This window comes from Diadema setosum, chromosome 4 (genome assembly GCF_964275005.1).
Source record: "Diadema setosum chromosome 4, eeDiaSeto1, whole genome shotgun sequence".
NCBI lineage: Eukaryota > Metazoa > Echinodermata > Echinoidea > Diadematoida > Diadematidae > Diadema > Diadema setosum.
The window spans coordinates 38463950-38473390 of record NC_092688.1 but is presented as its reverse complement, the minus strand read 5'-3'; the positions used below and the strand labels follow the sequence as shown (position 1 = coordinate 38473390).

General features: G+C 35.7%; 1 protein-coding gene across 1 annotated transcript; it reads left to right on the top strand.

Moving 5' to 3' along the window:
- The first annotated feature begins 333 nt into the window (after window positions 1-333).
- LOC140227234 (sulfotransferase 1A2-like) lies at window positions 334-7946 on the top strand. The gene is made up of 6 exons (XM_072307660.1): window positions 334-484; window positions 1497-1756; window positions 3988-4105; window positions 6333-6430; window positions 7140-7332; window positions 7837-7946. Exons 1-6 carry the CDS (start codon window positions 334-336, stop codon window positions 7944-7946), a joined length of 930 nt encoding a protein of 309 aa, XP_072163761.1.
- The last annotated feature ends 1495 nt before the right edge of the window (window positions 7947-9441 follow it).

The following is a 9441-nucleotide window of genomic DNA, read 5'->3' as shown; positions in this document are numbered from 1 at the left end:
GAATTGACGTAATTTCACTGGTAAAAGCGGAGTGTTAATGTGTGTAGAGCCTCTAATTTAAAAGCAAAGGAGCTTAGTATAGCAATATTAGGAATAAGGTAAGTTAGGATAAGATTTAGTTACAGTTCCACTTTGAATTAGTTTAGTATTACAGCTGCTTTAGATTAAGGACCTCAGGTAATTTTCAGGTTCGTGCCCTTTAAAGTACATATATCCACAATGAGACATTAACACAAGATTGATTGCAATGATGTGGTATACACACGGATTTTCAACATTCTCTCTTTTTTATTTTCAGTTTGCGTGATACAGAACTGAAAGACATTGGCCAGTATGGAAGGAAAGGAACCTTCATATGCCTCTGGTGTGCACATATACAACGGGATTGTGCTTCCCAATGTTGTGCTGGACTCCAGTATTGAAGCAATGCAGACCTTTGAAGTTCGTCCAGACGATATCTGGCTCTGCACCTATCCAAAGTCAGGTACAAGATATTAATGCGATTGCACTCCATTTGAACTCCTAATACAATGAAGAATTCAGGTGTGTCAGTATTCAAATTCTCATGACGAGCTTCATGTGTCCAGATTGATGGCAGCCAGCCAAGACTTGCTGAAGTATAATTGAAGAGCTTGCTTCCAAAAGGCGCTAAATCCATCATGTTCCATGGATTTAGCGCCTTTTGGAAGCAAGCTCTTGTATATCTACGTGTATATATATATATATATATATATATATATATATATATATATATGTATATATATATATATATATATATATATGCATCTATATGATTATATATATATGAAGAGTTTGTTCGCAAAAACCGATAAGTCCATTTTTGAAGATTTTGAAGTACGGTCTCTGTCATAAAGTACAAAATAATACCTTTTAAATAATATATTGGTCACTACATATAAAGGTACATTTTTGAAGTTATGGTCAAAAGAAGCAAAAATTTTCTTATTATTCTCTTTATTTTTCTTCACCTTTAATCGCAAATATCTCCATTTGGCAAATATGGACTTATCGGTTTTTGCAAACAAACTCTTCATATATATATATATATATATATATATATATATATACATGATAGAAAAACTTGTGTGATTATTCAGGCGTAAAAGCCCCCTTTATGTTATCAATATACCAAATATAAAAGACAATAAGATTTCCTTTGATTCACGCTATTCATTTCAATCGATTTCATGGTGTGTATGAAATAGTTGAATTTGAACAATTAGTGTCTACTACCTTTTTCGATGATTACCCGGTAGGGCCTATTACACAATGTTTGTGTGTGTGTGTGTGTGTGTGTGTGTGCGTGATATTTTAATTCAGAACATTACATTAAACACACATTTCTTTCATTCCTCTGAATCCCCCTTTTCAGCATCTGTTCAATATAGTTTATTTCCTTTTAAAAAAAAATAACATGATTCAAAGCAGTTCATGTGGTCAATTTGACTTTCATTCATTTGTGCATCCTTTCGAAGGAACTCACTGGATGCTCGAGATTGTAGGTCTGATCCTCACCAGAGGGGTGCCAGAAAAGATCAACCGGTCACTCGCCACCGGCACCGTGGAGATGATCGACATGAGGCAAAAGATACCGGCTACCCGCGAGGAAGAGCTCAAGAATCCTTTGGACCTTACTCCCTTTGCGGATAAGATTGCCAAGGCGCCGTCCCCTCGTGTCATTGTCACCCACCTTCCTCTTCGTTTCCTACCACCAAAGCTGGAAGAAAGAGGAAGGGTACGTCAGGGGAGGTCCAGTCTGCTAATCAAGCTGAACCTCTCTTACCAAGCATTGCTCATCAAAAACACATACAAATTCAAAGAAAGGCTACTAGTGGATTGGCGTGATCCTAGATATAAAGTGAAAAAAGCGTATTATTATCATAGTTGTTGTTTTTATTATTATCATTATTAGGGAATGACTTTATACGATATGTTGTCATTTAATCAAGTTAAGAAGGGAATGAAAATAGTCAGCCACTGAATTTCTTATACCAACAAATACCCTTCATTTTGGAATTGAATTAAATTCTGTTCTGATCCAATCAAGCTCTCTGAGGTCCTTGAAGCAAAATTTAATAGGCAATTCCTTAAAATGTTATGTCTCATTGTCCTACCCTGATCGATGGAAATATCTTCGTGCACTCACGATGAAGTCCCAATCGGGTGTCGAAATTTATTTACCCAATTGTGTCTAAACATTCTTACCTTAGGCTAATAATGTACACTATTATTATTAGTGCATTACGTAATTCTATCATATTATCGACATTTTTCGTTCTCGTATATTCCCTTATTTTTTGCCGTTAAAACTTTCTACTGAACACTTAAATTACCAATCATTACTTTAGAGCCTACATTCTACAAACTTCTGCTTTTAATCAGGTTGTTGATATAGGTTTTCCCGGTCAATTTCATACTTTTGTCATTCAAATTCATTTAACATGTTTAACGTGCATTCAGATTTACACAGCGCACGCCCGCGGAAATATTCGGACATTCAAATTCAGAATCCGAGCGATCAATTTCATTTATGGGCGTTATATTTCGTTTTCGTGAAATCAAATTCACGATTGGCCGTTCAATTTCCAAATGCGACCATTGCATTTCATACTCGTGCATTCAAATTTACGCGATAGTCATGTGATAGTCCCGATGAGCTTGTTTGGATCGTTTGATTCCATTTTCACGCGATCAAGTTCCTACTTCGTGCTATCAATTTAACAAGGAAAATGTAGTAGACTTTTTTTTAGAAAGGAGAAATGGCATACACGACCAATGAATGCTTGCATATAGTGTAGTGTTCTACATTGTTCTCTGTTCATGTAATCTTTGTTTTTCATCACAAACAATTCTCAATTTAAGGTCCAATTAGCAGTGCATCCAAACAACACAACGACAAACAATAACCACATAATGGCAATGCATCAATTTGAAGACAAACTGACACACAATGACCAGACATATTCCGCAAAAATTAAACCAATATGATAGTAATAAACAACAAATAAGACGTATACATTGTTCATGTTATCATTTTCAATGTAGGCCCAGTCGAAATTGCTTTTTTTCCTAAGGTGTAAACCAACCTTCCGTATCATGTTCGTCTGTAGGCATATACATGGCTTAATGTTTGCATGTTTGTTTGTTTCATTTTCCATCTAAGAAGAGGGCTGCAACAGCTGGTCTTCTATGGGGTCCAGTTGGATATAAGGTGGGAGCACTTCACTGGGTTAAACATTCTGCTCTTTGCGATAAATAACACATGGGACCTACATCTTATGTCCTATTCGAGGGACGTGTGCCTGTATATTATTCCTTTTCGTGAAGCCCGAGGTCAAATTTTTCAGTGAACAGGTGGACCTCTATACTGGTTTAATAACCTTCATCATAAATCCCAATATATTCAAAGCTAAACGAAAAAGACACACATGCACGGCCCCAAACGTACTAAAGCCAGGACTTCTTTTAAATTGAATGCACTTATTGGGAACATGGTTGCCTATTCACGAATTGCTGAAATACGTGCTCCTCTCTTAATTTGAATGCTCCCATAGTGAATTTGAATGATCCGACAGTTAATTTCAATGCTCCGATAGTGAATTCGAATCACCTGATTTTGAATATGATTGCTGATTCAGTGCTGCGAGCGCGGAATGCGTGAAATTGAATGCTCGGAATAGGAACTTGAATGACAAAAGTATGAAATTGACCGGGAAAATCTATATGTAATGCACGTCATCAAATCTGTTTTGTATTCATTTGTTTATGTTCATCTTAAATTGCCCATTTTGGTTGTACTTTTCTTTTGAAAGCAAATGTAATGTAAAATTGTATGAACTGTGCCAATAATATGAATAAAAAAGAAATAATATGCTTGTTTAAAAAAAAGAATGCATTTTATGATCATCCATGGAGTTCCAAATGCTGCAGAATAAATCTTCTGACGCTTTTTGTTTTCATTCACAGGTTATTTACGTGGCTCGCAACCCGAAGGATGTCCTAAACTCTCTGTACAACATGAGGGTTGAGACCAGGCCACCGGACTTCAGCTGGGAGTCCGTGCTGGGTTCATTTCTGGAAGACAGTAAGTGTAGGACTACTATTAGTGTCTGTCTCAAGCGACCTTATAAGATGGCCTCCAATGTTAGTGGTGCTCTTTGACCATGTCCTTAATTATCACCATCTTCTTCCGTATCATCTGTACTCATTAACAATCATTTCTTTTATAGGTTTTCCCGGCCAATTTCGCACTTTTTTCAGTCCAATTCCTAATTTGTGCATTCAATTTAGCACAATTTAGCCTAGATGGCATGTTCGGTATTTCAATTTTATAATCTTTTCATTCAAATTCATTTTGGAGCATTCAAATTACCTTTAACATCATTCGAATCAGCACTTTTTCAGTTCAAATTCGTAAGACAAGCACCATTTCGCAAATCGTTCATTCAATTTAGCATGATATAGTCACGTGATCACGTATACGCTGCGCTCGGTCATTCGAATTCATTCTTGGGCATCCAATTTCGCATTTACTGCAGTCAATTTAGCAGACACGTTGACGCTTTTATTCCTTTTTTCCATTTTCATTCATCATTGGTATTGTTTGCAAGCATCTTAAGATTTCATATTTCGTATTCATTCTTTATTCTGATATCACCTTTGCAACAGTACTGTCAAAATATGTGTATGTGTTTATAATGTTCGATAACATTATTTCATTCACAGATACATTAATCTGAAGTTTGTTTGGACATTAATTGGGAGGAGGTTTTAATTTACATCGTGGTTATTTCTTTCATCTGCATGTTTCATTATTTTCATTTGGTGGGTGCAATATTGCGTTAATCATCATTAAGAATAAAGTTCTTGGATCAGCTCTAGCCATCAGTTTGTAAAGGTTATTACCCTCAAATGGTTCTATGATTCTTTCAATGTCTTCTTGAGAGATACACCTGTATCTGACTCGTACTACCATGACTGGACATAAGAAAGTGAAGTGAATCTATGGTACTGGTGCATGTATAGTTCTGATGACGTGTATAAAGAAGAGGGGCGTGACAGAACAACAAACTTGAATTATTTATGGTCAAAGATACCTTTGCTATATACTTAACAGTGTGTGGATGAAGCAAAAATTCACATTTAAATACATATAAATTACAGTTCTCACCTTTTCAAAATAGAAATAACATTACGCCAATTTGAATGAACATGTTTGGAATTTGACTGCCCATACGCGAAATTGAATGACCGAAATACCATTTTCCGCTAGTGCTGGCGAATTTGAATGACTGAAGAGCACGTGCCAATTTGAATGCCCGTTTTACGAATTCGAAAGGCACATGTGCGAATTTCATTGATCGAAATGCTAAATTGAATGAACAAGTTGCAATTTTGAATGACAGAATGTGCAGTGACGAGGATTTTCGCTAAATTGAATGAACCTTTTATCAAATGGACTGACAAAAGTGCGAAATTGGCCGGGAAAACCTATATTTTATTTTTTCACAGTCGAGTTTACACCTACGATCATTCGTAATTATGTTACGTTTTGTAGGAAAAAGAATGAAAGGAAAATGGATCGCATTGAATTGAATCGAGTCGAATGCAAAGATATATGATGGCATAACACTGAAGGTAAGTTTGTCACGGCGGCGTGATGGTGATAAGACAGCTACAGTCTTTGTGACTAATTATTGCGATTGTTTATTTTGGAAACTTATTGTTATCCTTAATCTAATTCAAAACTTTCTTTCATCAACCTGTTTTATCATCATTCTGCAGTTATGACTAAAAGACGGAAGCCGATGTACTATATATATATATATATATATATATATATATATATATGTCATTTGTATATTGTATGTATGTATTATATATATGAGTTTTGAAAGAAAACTTATATATATATATATATATATATATATATATATATATATATATTTATATATATATGATCAAAAAACAAAACTAGTACAAAGTTCATGGTATTCACCAACAGTTTATTTCTGCACACAAATTTTCGAGGGATTCGCTCTTTCTCAAGTGTTGATACTGAGAGAACAATAACAATTAAGCCATAACAAAATTGCAACCGTAATTGTAGTAGAAAGTTTGAACATGGTTTATATGTCATTTCTGTGGCTACAGCGTAATAAAATTTACACCAACCTTCAATCACAGTCAGTCTCTTATACTGATAGATGATATTCCTGATGTCCAGATGTGTTTCAGAAAGCACTAATTATTCCTGATGTCTCGTATCATATAATATATTTCGCTTCAATTTCTTCTTTCTTGTGATGCAGAAGGCGTGTTTGGACCTTGGCGTGATCACGTCAGGGAATTCTGGAAAATCAGGGGAAAGAAAAACGCTGCATTTTTCTTCTATGAGAGTATGAGAAAAGTAAGCAGAAAAAAACAGCACCTCTATCACTACCATGCTTCATTAATTAAAACGGAATGGAAACTGAGGACAAGCTCTTTCCTATACGGATATTGGCAAAGTTGATAACAGAAATTTTGACTGCGATGGCATAGATATATGCAGATACAGTAGATCAATCGCGAGCAATTTCGGTATTAATTCCTTTGGATATAGAGGAAGTATCCAGTGAGGTAAACGTATGATATTCTAGACTTTAAAATAGGATGTCGTGGTTCAAATCTTCCCTCTTGCTTTCAACCAAGAACGAGATGTTTAGATGTCAGCTGTAGGCATAGGTATCTGGCGTAAATGTTCAAACGAAAAGGTGACGAGGTACCAATATAGCAAATGTTAGATTTCAGCTTGTACCCTCCCCTATAATATTTCCTATCGCTGTGGCAGTTTTCAATTTACCTGTCATTTCCGATTGTCTGATGGTGCATGCAGTTAATCTCGAAGTAAAAGGATAGCGGCCTAAAAACGTTCAACTTTTCAATGCCGACCCTGTCACGACAAAATTTTCTCATCTCTTATCGTAACTTTCCTCTGTTCAATGAACATATATATTCTATTCACAAACTTCACAGATGCTTTACAATGAATTTCTATGTTGTATATTTGATTTAAAGACAAACAACAATAATAACGACATTAAGGCCACGCAGCAATGTGTTCATTTCGCAAATAGGATCCGGTGGGCAGTGTCCGAGACGTGGCCGCCCATATCGGCGTTGACCTGACCACGGAGGAGCTTCAAAAGGTTGTAGAGCACAGCTCGTTCAAAGGAATGAGTAAGACGTACGCGACCGGTGGAGCTGGCGCGAAAGAAGGCAACAAGGACTTCTTTGAACATATCAAAATTTTGCCGTTCTTGGGCAAAGGTAAGCTAGGTCTACCTTTTCCCCAACCTTCTACTTCTCACTTGCTATCTCCACCTTCTCTATGACATTGTCCACCTCTTCTTTTACCCTTTACTTGACATTTCGTTTGTCTTTTCCCTTTCCTAATATCATTTTTCTTTGATGCACTTGATCCTTTGTTTTTACCCTTCCTCTGTTCCATGTTTCCTGATTGCCACCTTTTTCAGCTGTTTATCATCTCTCCTCTTGTTTATTCTTTTCCTACTTCATTTCAAATGAAAAAAAAAACAAACAAACATCTCATAACAGAATCAATCTTCCATGATGCTCTTTCTTCTCCTGTATATCTCTATTGTACTTTGAATTAATATTTTCATTTAGATTTATCATCAACTCTCAAGTTTCGAAGTTTTCTAGTCTTGTTATGAATTACATGAGTTCAAAAACTGTCAAATTCTGCGTTTGTAAATCGCTCATGCCCTTTGGAATTCACTCTTGACAAAATGTATTTCGTTTTTCTTGCAGGCTATGCTGGTCAGTGGAAGGATCGCTTTACCGTGGCTCAGAACGAAATGTTTGACAAATTTTACAATGAAAAGATGACATCAGAAGACCCTACCTTTGAGTTTGAATGAATGTGCAAACTCTGTCAAAGTTAAAGCGTCTTGCGTCCCACGAATCTAAACATTGAGTTCTTTGCGTCCGAATCATAATGTCATAGGCTAAAAACCGTTCATTTTCTAATTTCTTTCTCTACTTCTTTTACTTTTAAATAATCATAGTCCACATAGACAGACGCTAGTCCTCACATTGCAATTAATATCGGGTATTTGCAGTCTTTTGGCAATGGTATACACAACGCCAACATTAACAGTTCAGTTTCTAATTCGGCATTCTCTTTTCAACACAAGAATGCTATATAGCAAATTTGACAATTATTGTACCAACAGTACTTACAGTCTTATATAGGCCACCAAGTTTGTTTGTTTAATTTTTCCATCTGAGAAGATGGCTGGATAGCTCCTATTCAGCTGCACTAGCTGGTCTCCCGTGGCGCCCGGTCGCTGGTGGGTGTGAGGCGGGGCAACTTATCCGCGTGATGCACCCTGCTCTTTGCGACGAATGAATGGAGCAGGATTTTTTACATGCATGAGTTGTGACTGTCTCACACACGTCACCTCCACACCTATTTTGTCCGAGGGACAGAGCTTTTTGTATCTGGTTATATGCTTACACACAGCATTGTGTGTAAGCATCCTTTAGATTCCTCCTTTAGATTCGGGAATCGAACTCTGATCTTTTGTATCTTTATACACACTCCATTTTTTTTTCCACAGAATGTATACAAATGTTTTTATAAATAATGCCTCATTTTGTAATAAATACAGGCAATCCTTGCCTGTATTATTATTATCTAAAGATAATGTAAAATATTTTGATAATTGGATCTTATATCATGATATATCTAACCATCTATCTATATTTACCATTTTACAGTATCCAGCAGAAAATATGAAAAAACACCTAACGAGATGGATTATGATGTATAGAAAAGAATCAGATCAAAATATTTCATTCTTTTGACAATAATTAAGCACAGGAGGACTACTGGCAAGATGTATATATTCAAAAGACCGCTGATAAGACTAATCATGACTGTATTTCTTGATAAGTTTTGAAGTTGTTATAAGAAAATGTTCTAAATGAATAGGTGACAATTATATGATAATAAATAAATACCGTTGGATCACCAAGGGAATTCGGTTTATTATGTTACAGAGACATGCCCTTCGTGGTTTAACACTTTCATGGATTATTGATCACTTATATTGTAGAAAGCAATAGAAAATTAAGTATAATGTAAATCTTCTGAATCTGATATTATGTGTGTTGTTCCTCAGGAATCAATTTCTTGGCAATCTCCTGTTTCTTGTATAAATCAATGATATCTAAAGTACTCCAGCATTCTTAATGTTTGATTACTTGCCATTAACACTGACATTATTTATTCACATGAGGACTCTAAAACGCTGATTAATACTTTGCACAATATTGATGCAAATAGATAAAGTTTCTCAATGGTTTTCATGAAATACATTGTCCTAGAATGTTTCCTAAACAAATTTTATG

Excerpts from the sequence above, each read along its gene's own strand:
- LOC140227234 (XM_072307660.1), top strand. The coding sequence starts at position 334 with ATGGAAGGAAAGGAACCTTCATATGCCTCTGGTGTGCACATATACAAC. Across the intron at positions 485-1,496 it reads CTGCACCTATCCAAAGTCAG|GAACTCACTGGATGCTCGAG; the intron begins GTACAAGATATT and ends ATCCTTTCGAAG. Across the intron at positions 7,333-7,836 it reads TTTGCCGTTCTTGGGCAAAG|GCTATGCTGGTCAGTGGAAG; the intron begins GTAAGCTAGGTC and ends TTTTTCTTGCAG.